The sequence below is a fragment of the Prionailurus bengalensis genome, chromosome E4 (genome assembly GCF_016509475.1).
Source record: "Prionailurus bengalensis isolate Pbe53 chromosome E4, Fcat_Pben_1.1_paternal_pri, whole genome shotgun sequence".
Taxonomy (NCBI): Eukaryota; Metazoa; Chordata; class Mammalia; order Carnivora; family Felidae; genus Prionailurus; species Prionailurus bengalensis.
This window is the reverse complement of record NC_057360.1, coordinates 37026773-37048726: the sequence shown is the minus strand read 5'-3', so window position 1 is coordinate 37048726 and position 21954 is coordinate 37026773. Positions and strand designations below refer to the sequence as shown.

General features: G+C 35.1%; 1 protein-coding gene across 2 annotated transcripts in view; it reads right to left on the bottom strand.

Annotated features, from left to right (window-relative positions):
• The window catches only part of NEK7 (NIMA related kinase 7), a 163846-nt gene that overhangs the window by 34218 nt on the left and 107674 nt on the right, over nt 1-21954 (bottom strand). For both annotated transcript variants that reach the window (XM_043568322.1, XM_043568323.1), the window contains exons 6-7: nt 6633-6741; nt 5379-5486 (exon numbers count right to left, since the gene is read on the bottom strand). In XM_043568322.1, coding sequence (XP_043424257.1) covers nt 5379-5486; nt 6633-6741 — 217 coding nt within the window. The remainder of the gene's footprint in view (nt 1-5378; nt 5487-6632; nt 6742-21954) is intronic.

The window sequence follows — 21954 nt, the reverse complement described above, 5'->3', positions numbered from 1 at the left end:
TCATTATTATAGGAAATAAGGGTAGTATGGTATGATTTTACTAAAAATCATATATTTGGAATACATAAAAATTATTCTGTGTATTCTGCTATGTTTTTCAATATTTAAAGGTAAAGATACTTGATCCCTTAGCAAGCTACCTCTGAGTCATAACATTTGCTGAAAAGAGGCTTTAGAGTAAGTTAAGAAGTAAGTGTACCAAAAGTATATTCTGTGTTTTGTGACGTGAGAAAAACTACACCTTGATTGCCATGTTCCTATTTCACAGACTTTGGCACAACTGTAGTTTTCAGTTTAGAAGAGCCACTTCCTTAGAAATACGAGCCAAAGTTGCCGGTAGACAGAATGGTTATGAACACAGACTTCAATATCCTAGAGCTCTATTTCCTGTTTATTTCTGAATCTTGGAGCATCAAGAGCAGTGACATCCAGGAGAGAGAGCAAACTCTGCTTTCATATGTGGGTTCCTATGCAATGTACAGAGCAGACTAAGGCAATTGCAGATGGAAATAAACAACAACAAATAAGAAAACACTAATAGAGTAGGAGAAAATGCCACCAGGTACCGATACGGTGAACAAAATAAACTGTTGGGAGAGTAATCCCACAGTTAGGAAGCCACAGGCCACTCACTATCTTCTAGCTATACAGTCCACTTATCTCTCTGTGCTTCCATTTCTTTGATTCTGGAATGGGAATAATCCATATCTATAGCTCACATATATGTGTAAGGATCTTAGGGAATGGAATGATTTGCAAATTGTACAGAGATACCATGCATGTTATTACCCACCTCCAGAAACACAGCGAATACTGTAAATGACTAATTCAGGAGAATATCTAAGAGTAGGTAGAAAAAATCGGAATCTGTCTTTAAGTAAATGGAACAGCATAAAAGCACTGTAAACACAGACCAGTGTTTTCCAAATTGCAGGTCATTACTAATTAATAAATTGTAAAACCAATTTAGTAGGTTGCAGCTAGCATTATTTTCAATAAAATAAAACAGGGCAATATCAGAATGCATTATAGTTGTAAAACACTGTCACATGAAACTTTTGCTTCAATTATATATGGTAATGTTCCTATGGGGTCACAATGTTGCTGGGGTCATTGTAAAGAAATTCTAAAGCCATTTATCTAGACTGTCAAGAAGCTTGATTCAAGGGAGAGAGATTTGTCCTCATTTAAATTTTAAGATGTAGACATATATATATAACAGATTTTCTAACACCTGTAACATTTATAAGGTTGATAATATGAAAAAAAAAAAACCCGTCAAGATTCACAGGGATATATATAATCCTACAATTAGTCTCCCTAGCAACACCCTCTGTCCAAATCAATACAGAAGCACTAAATGAAGATCTGACTTCTCATAAATTCATGTACAAAACAAAAGGAGGAAGGGGACAAAAACAAAAGAATTGTCTAGATCACAGATTATAGGCAGTGACACACTTCCTGTTCTATGGGCTGATGAGCTCATGTGTATCTCATGGTATCTCTGCTCAGTTTTGGGCAGCACATCCTAAGAAGCACTCAGAGACAAAGGAAGGCAAACACCAGGACAAAGAAGAACCTGAAAACAGCAGACAATACTGGGCAAGATTATCCTGAAGATGACGAAACAAGTTCATGGTTACAGTCTTCAGGGCCCCTCATGTAACTCTCCTACTACAAAATTCCAAAAGCTTGCCACTGCACCAGGAATGAGATGTGAACTCTTCTCACATCTGGCCAAGCCCCTTCCTTCACCCTCCGCCAGCAAACTTTCTCCAGATTGAGCTTAGAGCGTATCCTGCCTTTGTCCCTTTGCATAAACTGTTCTTCAGTCAGCCTGAGACCTTCTTTCCCAGGTCCCAGGTAGCTGGTTCTTCTGCATTGTGATCTCAGTTCAAACACTGCCCTCACTGAGGCTTTGTCTGACCATGTCCCGTCTAAAATAATTCCCCTCCTAGTCATGCCCTGTCACATGGCTAACAAAAAAACAAAGACGTAAAATGATTATCTATTCCCTCTCACCACAAGATATGATCTATGAAGATGACTTTGTCTTGTTTAGGCTTGTTCCTGGCCCCTAGAATAGAACATGCATAAAGAAGGTACTAAAACTGTCTTTTAAATGAATCAATTCAGGTATTTTAACAGAATAATAAACTGTGCGTGAATTCCTTCTCTCTCCCTCTTCTTTCTCTACATCTTCATCACCACCACCACTGTGTTAACATAAGCAACTTAATGGCACATTACAGTGAATAAAAACACCTTTATGTTCATTGCATTATTAGGTTAGGGATTGGGTAGAGATTAAGGCACAGCATAGAATAGTTATTACCTACATTTCCAGTTTTATAAATTTGGAAACAGAGCCTTAGAAAGTTAATAGAAGGTTTGATCAAGGTCCTGCAGAACAATGGACATGTCAGTTCAGATGTCCTCTATTCTTTCCAAAACACCATGCTATTTCTCACATTCAGAACAAAGCAAGAGGAAAAACAAGGCTGGCATATAATAAGGTAGGGATATGTAGTCAATGATAAGAATGGAAAGTTATAGAGGACACCAAACACTAAAGGACCCTGACTACTAAGCTAAGGACTTTACATGATATTCTTTAGGCAACTGGGAACCATCAAGGATTTGGGGGACAGTGACAAAATCAGATAATCTCTTTTAGGAAGATAACTCTGCCGAGAATACACAGAGTTATTTTTCGTTTTTTATTTTTTAATATTAGAAATAAGGAAGAATATTTTCCTAGTTTAAACATGAAGTCACTATGGATTAAGGAAGAGGGAATAGAAAAGAAATATTTGATTCAATGTATGTGGTGGGAGCAGTGAGGGAGTAGAAGAAAAAGTGAAAGTTTCTGAGAATTGTTTTCAATTTTGAGGATTTGAATATGGTTTGTACATCGAGCAACATGGTATTTTGTACTTGTAATTTTTAAGCCTGATCCAAGAAATTATCTATGTATATTATCCAATATTCTATGTTGACATACTTTTGATTAAAAAAAAAAAGAGTACTGAATACTGATTCAAAATGTGACTACCTATATAAATTTATCTGTCACAGAAAATGTGAGAGGGGAGCCTGGGTGGCTCAGTTGGTAAAGTGACTTGGGCTCAGGTCATGATCTAGCAGTTCGTGGGTTCGAGCCCCACATCGGGCTCACTGCTGTCAGCACGGAGCTTGCTTGAGGTCCTCTGTCCCTCTCTCTCTCTGCCCCTCCCCTGCTCATTCTCTTTCTCTCTCTCTCTCTCACAAAAATAAACATTAAAAAAATATTTTTTAAAAAAGTATTTTTTTCTCAATATGAGAAAAAATGCTTGTGAAAGAAATTCTTTTTCTTCTCATTCATTCATCAAAGAAATGATCTCATTGTTACCTCCTCACTGGCTGTACTACAGGCTGTGTCTTAGAATGTTATGTAATTATGTGCATCCCCATGTATTTTACGCATACACACATATATGCCTGCATTTTTACATAAAACTACACGACCTTAAGTAAACTGATTTAGATAAAACCTGGTAATACTTTCTTAATGAATTTACTCTCCATATCACATAATCTGGACTAGCACATCGCCTACGCTTGAAGATGCATTTTGTAAGCCCTGTTGGGAACTTTTGTATGAGGCAGTGGCAGGCAAGTAAAGAAGACCATTTCCAAAACTGATAAGATTGGAGTTTCATATACTGGCTCCAAAGGGTCAGGTGACTACAGCATGCTCAGAGTGACAGTCTGCAAAGCAGCATTTAAAAAAGAAATGCATGTGCACGAGCATGGGTATGTACAGGTGTGTGTGTGTGTGTGTGTGCGCGCGCGCACGTAGCATTTCTAAGTAAACAAATGACAGAATGCTCTTAAGACATTTGTTACTCAGGTGAGTAACAAAGTGAAAACATGTTTGTTATTTTTACTGGTGAGAAAGGACATTGACATGGAACGATGTTTTCTTCACAGAAATCTATTATTTGCATTGTAAGAGTTGTAACTTCCAAATAAAACTTTATCAAAGTCCTACTCAGATTTATGCATTTCTTATAGAATTTCATATCAAATTTTCTTATCAGGAAAACCTGTAATTCTCTAGAAAAATAAAAGTAAAGTGAAAGGGAACAAAACAGTATTACTCAGTATCAGTTGAAACTTTATTTTCTTAAAGTACTTGACAAAACTAAAACTCTGGGAAAAGGATAAAGTATTATCTTTCTACCACTCTTTATAGCTTAGAATCCAACATTTTGTCGTTCAGCAACTAGTGACTGGGTGCCTACTTATGTGCCAGGTACTGGTCTAGACATAAAAATTTAAATAACAAGTTCAAGTTCACACAGAATCTTGCTAACAAAGCCAGAAAAACTTTAAAAGGTCTAGTCAACTAATTCAGATGCTTGTTTCAATACTGTGCTTAGTGTAACTCACTTATTCTTCATCAGGCCATTTTAAAGTTTTTATTTCATGTTTACACACAATTTTATACAAAAATTTAATGGTTTTCGTTGAAATTATGACACCAGAGATGGGGTACAATTAAATTAAAGTCATCTTATTTTTATCTTAATTCTTATTTTAGTCTGGTTGTTACTATGTTATCTAAGTCTTATATTAACAAGGACAAAATGTAATTTGAAGAGTTTTAAGAGAAGCTCTGTCACTCTCTTTAGGTTATTTGGTTTAAGAATTATTTCTTAGAAATTATTTCTTCCTAGTAATTTCTATTGTTTCTAAAGTAGACAACTGTCTTTCCATTGCTACTACAATGTTGTGATAGCTACATTCATTCTATTTTAGATATAAAGGACAATGCCATATTATTAACTCTAGAATGAATAAACAGCAGATATCTTTTACTACATTATTTAGGGGAATATTTTCCTTGTTAGTAATAGATCATGTTTAGGTTTCCTCTCTGCAGTAATCACAACTATGTGTGTTATTTTAATAACTAAACATTTACAAATTATGGTATTTTTACAGTCAGGTGAAGTCCTCTTCCAAGATATGGTTAAATCATATTATTTCAATATTGTTAAATGGAGAATAAAACAAATGCTCTATGGCAATTGTTAAAACCAGGTTTGTTTATTAGCATTTTCTTTTACCAAGTGTCTACCTGGAGTCAAATCAATAGAAGTACCCAACTGTCATGTGAATGAGCACATTATACCTGATAGAGAGCTGTAGGGATCTACTGAGGATCCGATGATTTTAAAAATAGTTTTATTTAGAACGTAAGAGCTGGCATATAAATAGTATGTCCCTTATGTTGTTTTTAACCACACACACACACAGACACACAGACACACAGACACACACACACACACACACACAATAACTGAATGAAATTACACTGTGTCTCTTACCTAAAGAATGTGCAGCTGTGGTTTTAGAGCTGAAAAACCGACCAAGCCCAAGATCTCCAAGTTTGACCACTCCAGTGGCTGTAATGAACACATTAGCTGGTTTTATATCTGTGAAGAGATGAAGGAATCAGGTGAAAGATGATATAAGCTTAGGTATTTTCAAGAGATTAAAACACTTTTCATAGAATTTAAAATCTACCTTAAAAACAAAAGTCAGTTTGAATTTTGATCCAATTACTTTATTTTCAATAATTTTGATATATCCTAATATTTCTGATATATCCTATTATTTCTGAGTTCTCTGATAGAGAAATAATCATCAATGCAGCACCATGAAGATTGCTAGTAATTTTCATTTAAAATGCATTTTGTTGGGACGCCTGGTTGGCTCAGTCGGTTAAGTGGCCGACTTCGGCTTGGGTCATGATCTCATGGTCCGTGAGTTCAAGTTCCGCGTCAGGCTCTCTGCTGACAGCTCTAAGCCTGGAGCCTGCTTCAGATGCTGTGTCTCTCCCTCTCTGCCCCTCCCCAGCTTGTACTCTGTCTCTGTTTCTCTCAAAAATAAATAAATGTTAAAGAAAAATTAAATTAAAAAATAATAAAATGCATTTTGTTTTCCATTTTCAAATCAACTTTTGTGAAATTCAAAGCACAAAATAAATTTATTTCCATTTTATATCAATGTTAAATATCTTACTAAACATTACTTTGTTGATACATTTACATAAAATATAAAATTATAACTCTAATCTGAACATAACTAGATGACCTTAGAAGTCATAATTGCTTAAATAAACTACATTGAAATTTCTCATACCCCAAATCAGAGATACAATCCCTAAGTGTTGTAATCTTTACATGTTCTGTCCAACTATTAGACTGACAATCAAGAATACATTAAGAGCTAATGCTGAAAATTAAAAAATGAAGTTGGCCATAATATACGTTGTTCATCTGATAAGGGAATCTTCCTTATGCGTATTCTGCTTTCCTATATCTTTTTTTTTTTTTAATTTACCAACATCATCAGTAAGATGCTCAGAAGAGGCAGGCAGAAAAATAACTAATTCTCATTCTTATTTAAAACCAAGATAGGGCTTTAGAGGTTTTTCATTCTAGTAAATAATAATTTGGAAAAAAATTAGCCAAGAAAGCATGATGCTATGCCCATGATTGGAAGGCATTTATTCTTAAATTGCCTAATAACCTGCATCGTTTAAACAACATTAGAAGCTATTCGTGATTTTACCCTACCTCTATGCATGACGCGTCGAGAATGCATATGTTCCAAAGCACTGCAGAGTTGAACAAAGTACTTCCAAACAGTCCTTTCAGGAATTAGCCTCTTTTGTTTCTTAAAATGCTTTTTAAAAAATTAAAAATAAGAATTAGAGGAATTAAAATATCTTAAGACCAGATCCTGACACACCAAATGCCTTGTCAGAAAAACACCTACTTTTATCTACCTATTACCAACTAAAAAGCATATGACTTCCCACAGTGAGATGATGCCGAGAATTTTACCTGACATATTAGCTTAAGTTTCTCACTATTATATCTAAAGTTAGCACAGGCCATATAATGCTACATCTTTATGATGTCCAATATTTCAAAAAATTAACATCTATATAAAATAATTTCCTAGCCTAAGAGGACGATGTCAAATTTCATTTTAAGAAAACCCAGAACAAAACAGTCTAGAAACCTGAAGGTAATTATGTTCATTAAAAGACAATTCTTCTCCTGACATTAAGTTTGACTATAGAATTCCTTTTAAATATTGAACCACCTTGGTGATTTGAAATATCAGTTAATTTATTAAAAATTAAATAAAAGAGATTTATATAAAAAGTTTTCATGAATATTTCATGACTATTGCACATTACAAGTCAAACCTGTACTTTGAATGAATGAAACTAAACTTCATGGAATAAAAACATCATAGGAAGGTCAGGGCAAAAATGAAGCACCAACAGACTAGTTGGGAAAGAATGGGCCATCACACATAAGAGGGCAATAGCCAAAATAACTGCAAAATCAGAGGTAGATATTTATGCCCATTTTTTATATTATACTTGCTAGAAGAATGTACTAATAACATACTCATTTAAAAACAAAGTTCTTCATTTCCTAAGATTCACCAAGATTCATTATATAAAAATTATATTTCTAAAACAAAAATGCAACTGGCTTCCTACTTAACCAATATTTATAAATGACCAACATGAAAACTACATTTAAACAAGTTTTCATGGAATTTTCTGATAATTTTAATATAGGTATTAACAGATATCAGTATTTAAATGTGTCCTGTAGTGCATTTTTGGGAGATCAACTGATTTGTTATTGAATATATCATTCAGATTAACTCTAAAACAAGTATCTTTGTCAATTTTTACCCTTGTGACCAGTTGAGGGCAGGCTGGAAGAAAAAACAATACAGGGAGATCTGCTCATATCCCTACTTCATACTTAGCAAAAGATTATTATCTACTGTCTCATATGCACTCAATATGTCAAAGGATAAATCTTTAAGGAAAAGCTAATAACTTTAGGTTAATGTTTATTATAACACATGCTAAGGAAATGAACTTAGTAATTTCAATGGCTATTAACATCAGTAGCAAAAAGCCAATAACAATTAGATGACCAGGTAATTGAAAAGCAAATCAGGGTATTACTAAAATGTTGAAAACCTCCCATATCATGTCTCAATATTAAGTATTTTTAATTGCAGACTGTGTCAACATCACTTTTCATTCTAAGGGGGCAATGCTGCAAAATCAGTTCAATACATATAATTTTCTTTCAGATTTGGAATGAGTCCAAATAAAGCTTGTCTATGTGCTCTCCCTGATGCTGGATTAGCATATCAGAAGACTGTTTGATGTCAACAGGAAGATGGGGACCAGGTTTCTTTTCAGTCAAAAATAAATATACTGCATCATGTAAGTATCAGACCATGCAAGAAAAAATTTATGCTTTAAGATAGATTCTGAAATCATCATAACTATTAACTTGGCAGCTTACTTTTAAAGTCTCATTATTTAAAAAATGAATCAAATCTATAGGAAAATCAGAATGAAAAAACTGCCCTCAAAATGTATACTAGGTAAGATGTTATCAGACCAAGATGGTCTGATCATTTTCATGTTTTTATATTCTTTGAGACTGTCTCTTTGAACAACAAATTAAAGATGAAAACAATAAATTGACATCAATATAATGCTGCCTAGACCGAATGGTCTGGCAAAACTAAGTATCCAAAGTAGAAACAGGTTTCTGAAGAATAATTTTATGAATTTGACTTGATCATAAAATAAATCAAAGGCAGTTTCATTATGTCATTGGGATTTCACAGTATGTTTTATGTGCCTGTTTAACCATATGCAGTTTTCCACCATTCCTTAAGTGTAGGGGTTTTTGGTGTTTTCTTTCTTTCTTTTTTTTTTTTTTTTTTTTGAGAAAACCAATACTTATGATAAGAAAAGCCTGTCTGTTCTGATGGTGGCACTGTTGGCTATCTCTTATAAAAAAGGTGAACAGAAAAAATGCAATGAAAATTTGAATTTTTTTACTACTGGTAAAATGTATATTAGCCCTACAGAGCAGAAACTTACATAATGCCAAAGTATTAAAAAAAAAAAACAAACGAGAACAATCTCCTCTTGAAACTTACTCTAATATATACGTATCATTTAAAAGTTAATTATTTAGTCAAATAGCATTACTGTTCAAAAATCCTCCTTTTCTTTAAAAAAGACAGCCCTATATAAATATTTAGCTCTAGATTAGAAAAAAAATCTAATGCCAACATATAGAAATTAAAAATGCACATCAATTTGCCACATGGTAAGTTTTTAATAAAGCAAGAAATAATGCAACCAATAATGCAAGGTTACTTATCAATAAACATTTATGTGAAAAGGCAGACTATACAATATGGCACTCTACTACATTTATATTATGAAATGGAATTGCAACATTTTTAAATCTGAAAATAACATATCTAAAAATTTATGAAGAGGCAGAAATTGGCACTCAGGTATACCTGATCACTTGGAATTAATTTTTACTTAGTCTTTTTTTTTTTTTTAAGTAAGCTAGTCTTTTCACTATGCAATGCTTCAAATACTTGTGATTTTAAAATTCTGTCTACTATCTCCATAAACATCATTCAAGTAAACACTGAACATCATTCAAATTAAGGAAACGTGTACCAAAATAGCCAATGTACATATAAAACATCAGATTATATTCTCACTTATGTGTAAAGAGATTACCAGCATTTCTCTTAGGTGAAATTCAGCATTCCCGGTAAAACATATTCACACTGACACTTTTATATATATATAAAAGAGGACAGCTAAGACAAGCTGCTTCTATTCAAAGATGTTGACAAAACAGTCACACTTTTTTTTTTTAATTATCCAAAATCCTCCTACAAATTAAATGCCCCAAACCAAATCCAATTATATAGTGGACATTGAATATTTAAGGACCATTTTTTTGGACTCAATGGGATCACTTGGTTCCTGTACTCTAGACACTCTCACTCCAAATGGAACATATACTTTACTTATTTATAAATTTTGCAATCCTAGCATTCCTCCTCTAGAAATCTTGGGAAAAGCTTCAATGATAAGAACAACAATAAATTCAAGCATAAAGAAAAAAAACCCAGAAAATTATGTTCTTGTTTTTTTTTTAAAAAATCAATATCCATGGCATACCATATTTAAGTCCACAGTTTGGTATGTTATTCATTAAAGAAGAAAGTTTCAGACAATACATCTAGAACCACCGGGCTGACTTCAGACATGGGCGACCTGTGCAGTCATGCAGGGCAGTGTATTTAGTTTAATGCTCTGTTGCTGCCATCTTGAAATTCTTAATTTTGTTATAAGGGACCCACAATCACGTAGCTGGTCCTGAGAACCTTACACCCAGCATCCTTTACAAATGTATGCTGTAGTTAAAAACAAAAAGCAGCAAATGTGATCCTGGCATGCAAGGCATTCTTGCAGAACACCAGGAGAAATGATAATTAAATAATGAGAAAGAATGAATAAGAGAACTAGGTTTGACTAGCACCAGCTCCATCTCTTCCAAGTATTGAACAAGAGGAAGTAAATAATTTATGTTAAATACAAGGACAGACGTACCTCCTCCTTAGGAGTGTTGTCAGATGTTTAATGTACCACTAACATAATCCATTATGTTACCACCTTTTATATAGACCTGATTCTGAGCCTTGACGGTGACTGGCTGTATTATCTTGAGCAAGCCATTTAACACTGCTAGGCCTCAGTTCCCAGAGAGTGTGGAGATGAGCTATATAGTCCCCACCACCTCTAAAAAAAATATAATCTAGGGTTCCACAATCTCAGGTACAAATAAAACTTAAACAAATAAAGGCCTGCTTGGCACATCTTCACACTTAAAAATAATATGTTACTGGTATGTCCTATCCTACAAATCTCCAATTAATAAAAACGAAGCAAGTAATAATAATAATAGTAATACCTCAGAGAGCCCCATAGGTCCAGTTAATACTATAAATGATCTTCATAGGAGATGACAGGTAGTTAGATAAACTTGAAATAGGTCAAACATTTACCATCAGAAGGGATGTTATGTTCCCAAACATATCTCTGTAATTATAATGCATTTTTATAAGACTACATTTTTTGGTGGTTGTTTCAAAGAAATTCAATGCACAGAGACTAGGTGTTAGAAAAGACAGGGTGCTTCTGAAAGCGTAACTGATGCCTCTAAGTGTGATTTGTATTATATATTGTTTCTGCAGAACATCTACCTTCTGAAGGTATAAGGAGGTCTCAACAGACTAACCCGCACAAATACTCACTACCCACACTTTTGGGAATTATATAAATGTGTGGAATCGTTACGTCTCAGTTAGAATGTGGTATGTAATACTAGTTTGTAACATGTGAATATTTTCACTCTTGGCATTCTGAATAAAACTCAACAATCTGAGGTCACTGTAGAAAGTGTGGAGTGGAATGGGCCTGGCAGCCACGAAACCACTGAAAACACTTATCACCGGCATCTCAGTTTACCTACTTTGATAAAATATTTCCCATGCAAGCTCCACTTGTCTTTTTCCTTTCGTGTAGTGTTGGAAAATCTGCTAAGAGTATTTAGTTGTTGCTAGATTATAATTTAGTAGAATATCAACATAATCTATTCATTCCTCCAGATCAAAACTGTATGGATTATTAACGAAGCTGAAATACATTTAATCTTAGGGTAGAAAATGTGAAACAGGTAAAGATTTCTTCTGAGCCTTGGGAAAAGAAAAACCTTAAATTATTTAGCAAACAAAAAAATAAAATAAAATAAAAATAAACTCTATAAAGTCATAATGTTCTTCTCCCAAAGAAGCTGCCTTCTGAACATTAGCACACTGATATCAAAGAAATTTAGGACAATAAAAAAAAATTTAAAAAAAACATACGAATGCATCAGAATTACTACAAGGAATGATCCCTACATTGCTGACACATGGATAATCGTTAAGAGAAGCTCCCATGTTACTAAAACTAATAGAGAAGATACCTGGAAATACTTAAGATGTTTTGTCTACTATAGATAGAAAGAGTGAGACAAAAAAGCAGAAAATTAATCTTTTGGAAGACACAAGGTCACAAAGATAAATGGAAACATTCACCTCTTGAATAAATTCTTTCTGGTTCTGTTTCACCAAGCAATGGTAAGATAGTTGAAAAGATATCTCAATGGACATTCCCTTAATGAACAAGGGAAACTGCAGAACAATGAGACAGTAAAAGTCTCTTGGTAGAAATCTCTACTTAATTGTCTATAGCTACCAATACGACTGCTTGTGATGTTACAGGATTTTTAAAAGGCAGCTTTAGATCGATATTACCTTAAAATGTAAAGAGTAAGGCATTCTTTGAAAATTTTCTTCTCATTCTCCCAAGTAAATACAATTCAAAAGTTATATATCACCTTTTATTTATGCTCACAGAATTATATAATGGTCATTAGGATACACAATTTTCAGTTTACTAAAGTCCTTAGGTTCTCTTCTACTTCACTATCTAACTACTTAAGTATAAAGGAAATCCAGGTGACATTTTGTCAGTAACATTGCTTCTATACAAATAATTCTGGGGGCACCTGGGTGGCAAGGCTGATTAAGTGTCCAACTTCAACTCAGGTCATGATCTCAAGGTTCAAGGATTCAAGCTCCGCGTCCAGCTCTGTGCTGACAGCTCGGAGACTGGAGCCTGCTTTGGATTCTGTGTCTCCCTCTCTTTCTGCCCCTCCCCCGCTCATGCTGTCTCTGTCTCAAAAATAAATAAAACATTAAAAAAAGTAACAGAAACCCATGGGGGAGGGGAAGAAAAAAAAAAAAGAGGTTAGAGTGGGAGAGAGCCAAAGCATAAGAGACTTAAAAACTGAGAACAAACTGAGGGTTGATGGGGGGTGGGAGGGAGTGGAGGGTGGGTGATGGGTATTGAGGAGGGCACTTTTGGGATGAGCACTGGGTGTTGTATGGAAACCAATTTGACCATAAACTTCATATATTGAACAAAAAAATTTTTTTAAATAAATAATTCTGTATAACACACCTATACATACATGTCATATATAAACATAAATCTATATAGATATACACAGTTTACATGCATTATGTGTAGATAATTATGTGTATATATATATATATATATACACACACACACACACACACACATACGTATATAATATTTAATTCTGCATGGATTTTTTTCAGATAATATCACTGATTTTTAACCTTAAACTTCCAAATAACTATAAGGTGATAAAGCAGAGGTAACAATCTTATACAATAGACTTAGAGGGAAACTGACTGTATTTGGAATCACTGGCACTTTTCATAGTTGTCTGGCCTGGGCTATACATTTTATGCCAGATGCTGAAATGGAAACTGTAGGTGTCCTGGTAAACTATAAATCTGAGTGATTGAAGATAGATGGTACTACTGGGAAGACTTTATTGCTTTAGGGACTCAAAGGTCAAAAGTGTAAGAGACATTTCAAAGTGATTTTATTTCCAGTATAGCCTCTAAATTTGGATAAGTACAAATAAAAATGTGTCTACAAATGTAAAAAAAACAACCACACCAAGAAAGTAAATAAGATTTAGAAGTTCTACGATTTGGAGATAATAATTATTTCTAAAACACTGTTAATATTTTAGCGAATTTATCAAAGCCTGTAATATGCAGAATTCTAAGACATACTTCACCCCCCAAAATTCCCAAGTCCTGGTATGTAATTCCCTCCCTTGAATGCAAATTGGGTTGTGAATATGATGAACTGTCTTTCCTATATCATGTTATCTTATATGGCAGGAAAGATTTTGCTGATGTAATTAAGGTTCTAAATCAGCTGCTTTTGAGGTAATCAAAAAGGAGATTATCCTGGTGGATGGGCCAGCCTACTGGGTAAGCCCTTCAAAAAAGTCAGAGATTCAAAGCCAGAGAGACTCTACTGCTGGTCTGAGGGAACAAACTGCCAAGCTATGGAAAGGGCCATGTGACAAGGGACAGCAGGACACCTCTAGGACACAAGGATGGCCCCCAGTTGATAACCACAAAGACAGTAATGACTTTAGTCATATAACTGCAAGGAACTGAATTCTTCCAACAACCAGTGAATAAGGAAAAGAACCCTGAACCTCAAATGAGATCATAGCCCCAGCTGGTACCTTGATTTCAGTCTTCTAAGATGTTGAGCAAAGAACTCACTAACTGGTGTGTGATCCACAGAAACTGTGAGGTTATGGGTTGTGTTGTTTTAAGTTGCTATCTTTGTGATAATTAGCAATAAAAGAATAATATAAAGCAAGTTTCTAAATAGTTAAAATCAACATATAAAATTAACTTTATGTCTGTATTAAGGAAAAGAGTCTTAAGGCTTCTACCAAATTTAAAGGGAATGCCATATAAGTAGTATCAATGCAAAAGACACAAAGTTGCATAAGCAAGAAGACAGCATTTATGTAAATAAATTAGGAATAAGAAAAGATAGCCTAGATTAGGAATAAGACAAAGATGCCCACTCTCACCATTCCTATTCAACATCATAGAAGTCCTTGCCAGAACAATCAGGCAAGAAAAAATAAATAAATAAATAAATAAATAAAAGGTATCATAATTGGAAAGGAAGAAGTAAAACCATTAGCTCTTTGTAGATGACATGATTTTAGATACAGAAAATCCTAAACACTCAACCCAAAAAAATAGTTAGTTCTAATCAAAGAATTCAGTACAGTTACAGGTAACAAAATTAATGTACAAAAATCAGTGGTGTTTCTATATAGTAAACTTACCTAAAAAAGAAATAAAGGAAGTGATACTATTTACAAATGCATCAAAACCAATAAAAGAGTTAGGAATAAACTCAACCAAGGAGGTGAAACTTAACCAAGGAATCTTCTAATCTGAAAACTATAAGACACTGATGAAAGAAATCAAAATCAAAAAAGACTCAAATCAATGGAAAAGTATCCTGTGTTCATGGCTGGAAGAATTTTAAATTGTTAAAATTTCAATACTACCAAAAGCCATCCGGAGATCAAGGCAATTCCTATTAGGATTCCAATGGCATTTTTTTACAATGTACAAAAACAAACAAACAAAAAACAGTTCTAAAACTTATACAGAACCACAAAAGACCCCAAAAAGCCAAAACCAAAGCAATCCTAAGAAAGAAGAACAAAGTGTTAGGCATAACACTTCTTGATTTCAAGCTATACTATAAAGCTACAGTAATCAAAACAGTATGGTATTGGCATAAAAACAGATCAATGAAACCGAATCAAGAGCTCAGAAATAAACCCAAGCATGTATAGTCAAACTAACATTTGACAAGGGAGCTAAGAACACTCAGTGGAGAAAAAACAGTCTCTTCAATAAATGGTGCTGGGAAGACTGGATATTCACATGTAAAAGAATGAAACTAGACCCCTAGCTTACACCACTCACAAAAAGTATCTTGAAGTGAACTAAAGACTTAAATGTACAACCTGAAACCATGAAACTCCTAGAAGCAAACAGGAAAAAATCCCCTTGACATGGATCTTGGCAGTAATTTTTCAGAAAGGGCACCGAAAGCATAAGCAACAACAACAACAAAACGAACAAATGTGACCAGGTGAAACTAAAATTGTCAGAAGAAACAACTGAGAAACTGAGAAGGCAACCTATGGAATGGGAAAAAAATATTTGCAAACCATATATCTGATAAGGGATTAATATCCAAAATACGGAAAGAATCAATACATCTCAATAACAAACAGCAATCATAATCATTCAATTAAAAAATGGGCAAAGATCAAAATAGACATTTTTCCAAAGAAGATACACGAATGGCCAACAGGTACATGAAAAGATGCTCAACGACACTAGTCATTAGAGAAATGCAAATCAAAATCACAATGAGATATCACCTCATACCTGTTTGAATGGCCATCATCAAAAGACAAAAGATAGCATGCTGCCCTAGAGCCCTTGTATGGTGTTGGTGGGGCTGTAACAAACTGGTACAAACACTACAGAAAACAGCAGTATGGAGGATCCTTAAAAAATTACAAATGGAACTGCCATATGATCCAGCAATTCCACTTCTGGGAATGTATCCATGGGAAATGAAGACACTAACTCAAAAATATATCTGCAGTGCTATGTTCACAGCAGCATTATTTACAATAATACCCAAGACATGGAAACCAAATAAGTGACCATCGATGGATGAACGAAAAAGAGATACATACACACACACTCACACTATACACACACACACACACACACACACACACACACACACACATACATACACACACACACAATGGAATATTACTCAGCTATAAAAAACAAGAAAATCCTGCCATTTGCAACAACAGGATGAATGAACCCTGAGGGCATTACGCTAAGTAAAATAAGCAAGACAGAGAAAGGGAAATGCTGTATGATCTCACTTATATGTGGAATCTAAAACACACACACACACACACACACACACACACACACTCACTCTCTCTCTCTCTCCCTCTCTTTCATAAAGAAAGAGTTTTGTGGTTTCCAGAGACAGAGTGGGCACAGGGGAAACTGAAGGAAGGAGGTCAAAGGTACAAACTTTCAGTTAGGACACAAGTAAGTACCAGGATGGAACGCACAACATGATGACTACAGATAATAGTGCTGACCGATATACAGAAAAGTTGTTGTGAGAGTAAATCTTAAGAATTCTCATTGTAAAGGAAAATTTCTTTTTCTTTCTATTGTATCTATTCGAGATGACAGATCTTAACTAAACTTAGTGTGGTAATCATTACATAGTACATGTAAATCAAACCATAATGCTGTGTACCTTACACTTACACAGTGATGTATGTTAATCATATCTCAATAAAACTGGGGGAAAAAAGAAGATCTAGACTTCACTAATTATTTGGAATTGTATCAAACTCTTGGCACAAAATAGATCTCCATTTAAATTAGTAATCCATATTTCACTAAAAAATAATTCCCAAGTAAATACTGACTTTTCTTTTTTAATCTTGACTTACTTCTTAGCCAGTGTGGCACGTATGAAAATTTTCTGGCAGGTAACAGAGTTCTAAGTACCCCCCCCCAAGAGATTTATTACATTGGGTTATATTGTGTTTTATTGATATTTTAGCAAAATGAAGGTTTTTACAAATATAATGTTAAAGGTATGCACTTATATTTTCTTCCACCTCAAACTGACTTTCTAAGAGGTAATTCTAAATATAAGAAATTACAAATAGTTCAATGAATAAACTATATGTTGCAAAAATGGGCTATAAAAACTTAAAACACATTTTAACAATATTTCTAGTGACAAGCTGCAATAAACACAGCTCTTGTTTATATCTTTCTGAGATTAGTCTCTCATCTTCTCTACACTAAGTCTCCATCACCAAATATGTTTCTTGACATTCAAAGAGTGAAATAAACAGTATTAATAAGGCATAGTGCAAAATGGAGCATCTACTGGTCTGATAAACAAAATATGCAGCCTATAAATCACAACTCGATAAACTGGAATCTGAGAGCCTGTTTTCCTTTAAAATTCTGACTACTGATGATAAAGAAATATATGATGAAAAAAATCCTAGATTTCCTTTTATCCTAAAACTCATCTGGGAAGTATTTCATCTGACCACAGCCTCAGGTATTCCTTTGTCACTAATTAGAGAAATACTGAATATTTCAACTATAAATTGCTTAATTATATTTGTCAGCTTGCTCTAAACCAATTAATTATTTACTTGTAAAATTCTTTGATGCAATGCTATCCAGAGGTTCATTTCTGGAATACAGACCAGGAGCTATATTTCCTCTTCTACCCCAATTAAGCTGAAGACTTGAGACAGTGAAATATATTGTTGTGATGTACTGATTTACGGTATTACTCACTAGAAAGAAATGAATCATTTTCTTAAAATTCCAGTATCTACTGCTGTCCTTTGTAAAGCTTTAAGTCCTAGTTGTGTTCTTTCATAAAAGAAGTTCCTTATGATTTTTTTCCTAACGTAGTCTCTTCTATAAAGACAGCTTATAGCACAATTAAGTGTTTAGAAAAGAATTTCTGAATTTCTTAGGGGAAAAAAAAACAAACAAAACCAAAACCCTTCCTGTATCACATCAGGACACCATCTTCTCTCATGGCAGCACACCACTCAATAGCTTAGCAAGTCCCCTTGAGACCGGAGTGCGAAGCAGCAAGAAACGGCTGTGATTGTTGTACAACCACCCAGGTTCACCTACTGGTCCCTGGAGCAGACAAGTGTGACACAGGTAAGAGAATCAGGAGGAAGGAAAGAGAAAGAAAATAACCACCTTTTATGTATTCATTCATTCAACATATTTATTGAGTTGCTACTATCAGCCAGGCACCTCCCCGGAAACTGAAGGTGTCTACACCTTCTACAGCAGATACTTGCTGAGCACCTACTCTGTGCAGGGAGCTGTCCTAGACACTAGGGACATGTGAGGGCACAAAACAAAGATTCCTCCCTCTCAGAGCTTGTACTCTGGATCACCCAGGTCTAGTAAATCTTGACAAGCATCTTCACCCTCAATGGGAAACACAAGAAGGATTTAAAAACAGAGGTTTTTCTTTTCTTTCTTCCCTTCTCACTTGTCTTACAGACCGATGGAGAAACAGATTAGAGAAATGGTGCTGGGATTAGTTAAAAAGTTGCTGCCCTACAGGTGACAGATGATGCTACTTTATACTACAGGGAGACAAATGGAAGTAGAGCAGGGTGGAAAATTTGAAAGACGTTTAAAAGAAACAACTGAACTTGGTGAGGGACAGAAGTGTCAAAGAAGGAAAAAAAAAAAAAGAAGTGTCAAAGAAAGTCCTGGGCTCTAGCATGCACAACTGGGCAGACTGGTACCGAATATCAAGTTAGCATTGGAGGAGGAGGGTAGTCTGTGAGGACGATCGTGAATTTCTTTACAGACGTGTTGAGTTAACGTGAGTTCAGAACTGAAAGACAGCTCCAGACTAAAGATAAAAAGTTAGAAATCAACGGTGTACAGAAAGCAACCGAATCCACAGGCATGAATGACATCAACTACGAGGAAAGTATAAAGCAAAAAGGAAAAAAAAGTCAGGACTGAAACTTTTAAAACTCCGTCATTAAAGGCCAAGAGATGAGAATGTGTCAGTTAAGAAGAATCAGAGTCTCCAGAGAGGCAGGAAGGAAACCAAGGCACTATGGACTCAACAAGCCAGGGGAGGAGTATTTTAAGAAGAAGCATAGGAACAACAGAGCCAAGTGCAGCTGAGACATCAAGCAGAATGGGCACTGGTTGAAGTCCACTGGATTTAATGACAGAGGTCACTCAAGAGCCATTTCTTGTGGTGTTGGAAACAGGGTCAGGAGTGTCTGTCTGCAAAGGGAAAAAACAGAACCAGGACAGTATGGAGGGAAAGGCAGGTGGAGGTGGGGGTGTAAGACTCGAGTCAGTAGTGTTTTCTTTCATCATCTTACTTAAAATAGCAACACCTCTCGCCTCTTTATTGTCCTTCTTTATCATAAAAAACATACATAAATGTAACCAGATATAAAAATATTCTACTCATGTGAAACTCCTTGGTCAAACTTTCTGTTATGGACATTGGAATACCTTTCTAGTGTGGCCATTATGCTGAGACTATTCTAAAGATCTATAGGTTTGACAATATAACTTTCAACCTTTAGAAGGTCTCCAAGATGATCTGGGAAATCTGACCCAGAATCCTTCTACCTTGGTGAGACAGACTAATGGTACCTACAGTAAAGGATAGGGTCATTAAAGGCTTATACAATGTCTATTAGACAAGAAGGAAGAATGATATCCCAATTCTCTAGAAAACTACCTCGGTTCTATCGAAGTACAATAAATTGCTCTATAAACTTATAACTTACTAGCAATCAGTTGGTATCTTTTATTTTTTAAAAAAGTTTCCTAAGTACTATTTTACATGATAGATACGTTCAAATTTTAGTCAGAGGCCCCAAGGATACTTTAAGAGGATAGTTATCGATTCTATAACTGTATGTTACTATTCATTACCAAACACAGAATCGATCTTACTACATTCCACTGGGTCAGCTGATAAAACAACTCTCTGAAAAAGTCAACTGAAGGCAAGATCCATTTAAGTAAGAGAGCTGAGTTCATCATCACAATAAATATAAAAACACACTGGCAAATTTTTCCTCCCTCAGTGGCCTAAGAAATCTGAATCTGCTAAAGACGCAGGTAACAGGGCTTCTTCTATAAGGTACTCTGATTGTGCACTAGCTTTCTCAAGTGGTGAAAGGACAGGAGAATTCTTCCAAGGTAAATGTTATGGGCTCAGGCATGCCTTGGCAATGGGCCAGGGACAGCGACCTGTATGTGTGGAGTAGCAGTAGCAAAGAAAAAAAAACTAAACTGAAAAAGGGCAAAAATCTCTAGAGCACAATCAAAACCCCAAATCATCGATCTCTCATCAGGGGCGAAACCTGACAACTGAAAACTGTATGTTTTTTTATCTGCCTTCAGTTGGTATTTGCCCAATAAAGATTTGCCCTCTTTGCTTCCCACTATAAATACTTAAATAACTCTTGCACTTAGAGTTTAAGCCAAGAATTTTATATTAATTGTCTCTCTTATGAGGACTATTACATTTGCTTTTATGGGTCTCATCTTGATAGCTGTTTTGCAGATTTGGCATTTGTGTGTTTATATTTCTTTTTAAAATTAAAACCACAATTTTTTTTAATTGTTCATTAATTTGCAAAGACAGTTTGTGCTAGTGGTGGGAAGTCCCTAAAAGAGAAAATCAGATAACCTATTAGAAGTGAGTCACTCAAACCATGGGACTTGAAACAGTCAGTTTGATAGCATTCTGTGATAATAAAAAATATTACCTCCCTGTTATGCAGTATTTTTATAATTTAGAAAGCAATCTCAAAACTGCCTCGACCTTATGAACGAGGAAACTAATCCTAAGAGAAGTTAAGCAAGAGGAGAGTGTAAGTGGCTGACACTGACCTTCCACTGGAGACGAGGGATCCTAACTACTGCTAGAGAACTGGTGAGTGCCTTGATCAGAGAATCTGTGCAGGCTTTGTGATGGAATGAAGATTTTGTGTGCATCAACATCTTTCTGGGGAGAAGGTCAAGGGTTTTCATCTGATTTTTCAAAGGAGTTCTGTGATACAAAAATCCCTAAGGGCCATTAAGGGAAAACACATGTAATTTTGTATCAGAAGACAAACTTAATTTCACACACTAGTCCTTCTATTTACTAGTGATGATGACTGTCTTCTCTAAGAGTCAAATTTACCTGCCAGAGTCCTTGTGAAGAGTAAATATGGTAATGCATATAAAGCATCTAACATTGTTTTTAAGAACTCCATGTGGCAGAGATTACTAGTTACGCTCCAATATCTGTTGACAGACCAAATATACAGTCAATGGCCAGATCGTATAAAAATAGAACTTTGAACCACAACCTTCAGCAACCTGACCAGGAAACCTTTTATCCATAACAAACAACCCAGGACACCAGCCTTCTATGTCAGACATGCAGGAAGCCAGACTGCTGTCTCTAGTGACAATCCAGGAAGCTGAACAGTAACTCTGTAACAATCAGCCCCAAATGCCCAGGACTTGATTAATAACTGACAGCTTCCCTAATTTTTGTTCCTGCTTCCAACTTAGGACCAACCAGAGAAAGCCAGATGATATGCCTCACTTCTGAGTAGCTCACCTATAGCTCCTTCAGGCCAGCAGCCTCTAATCGGGTCATACCTAAAGGCTTATTTTTCCCATTATAAAGATTTTCTAATTCCTCTGCCTGCCTATGAATCTCTGGTAAAATGTCAGTGACAATGGTTGACTCCCTTGCGTGCTATAGCAAGCTCAGAATAAAGAGCCTTACTTTTCTCATTTAGTTGGTCTTCATTGATTTCCACTCTCTTCAACATGTCTTCCTGAATAGAAGTTTAGCTGGCACATGACCAGCCAAATGAC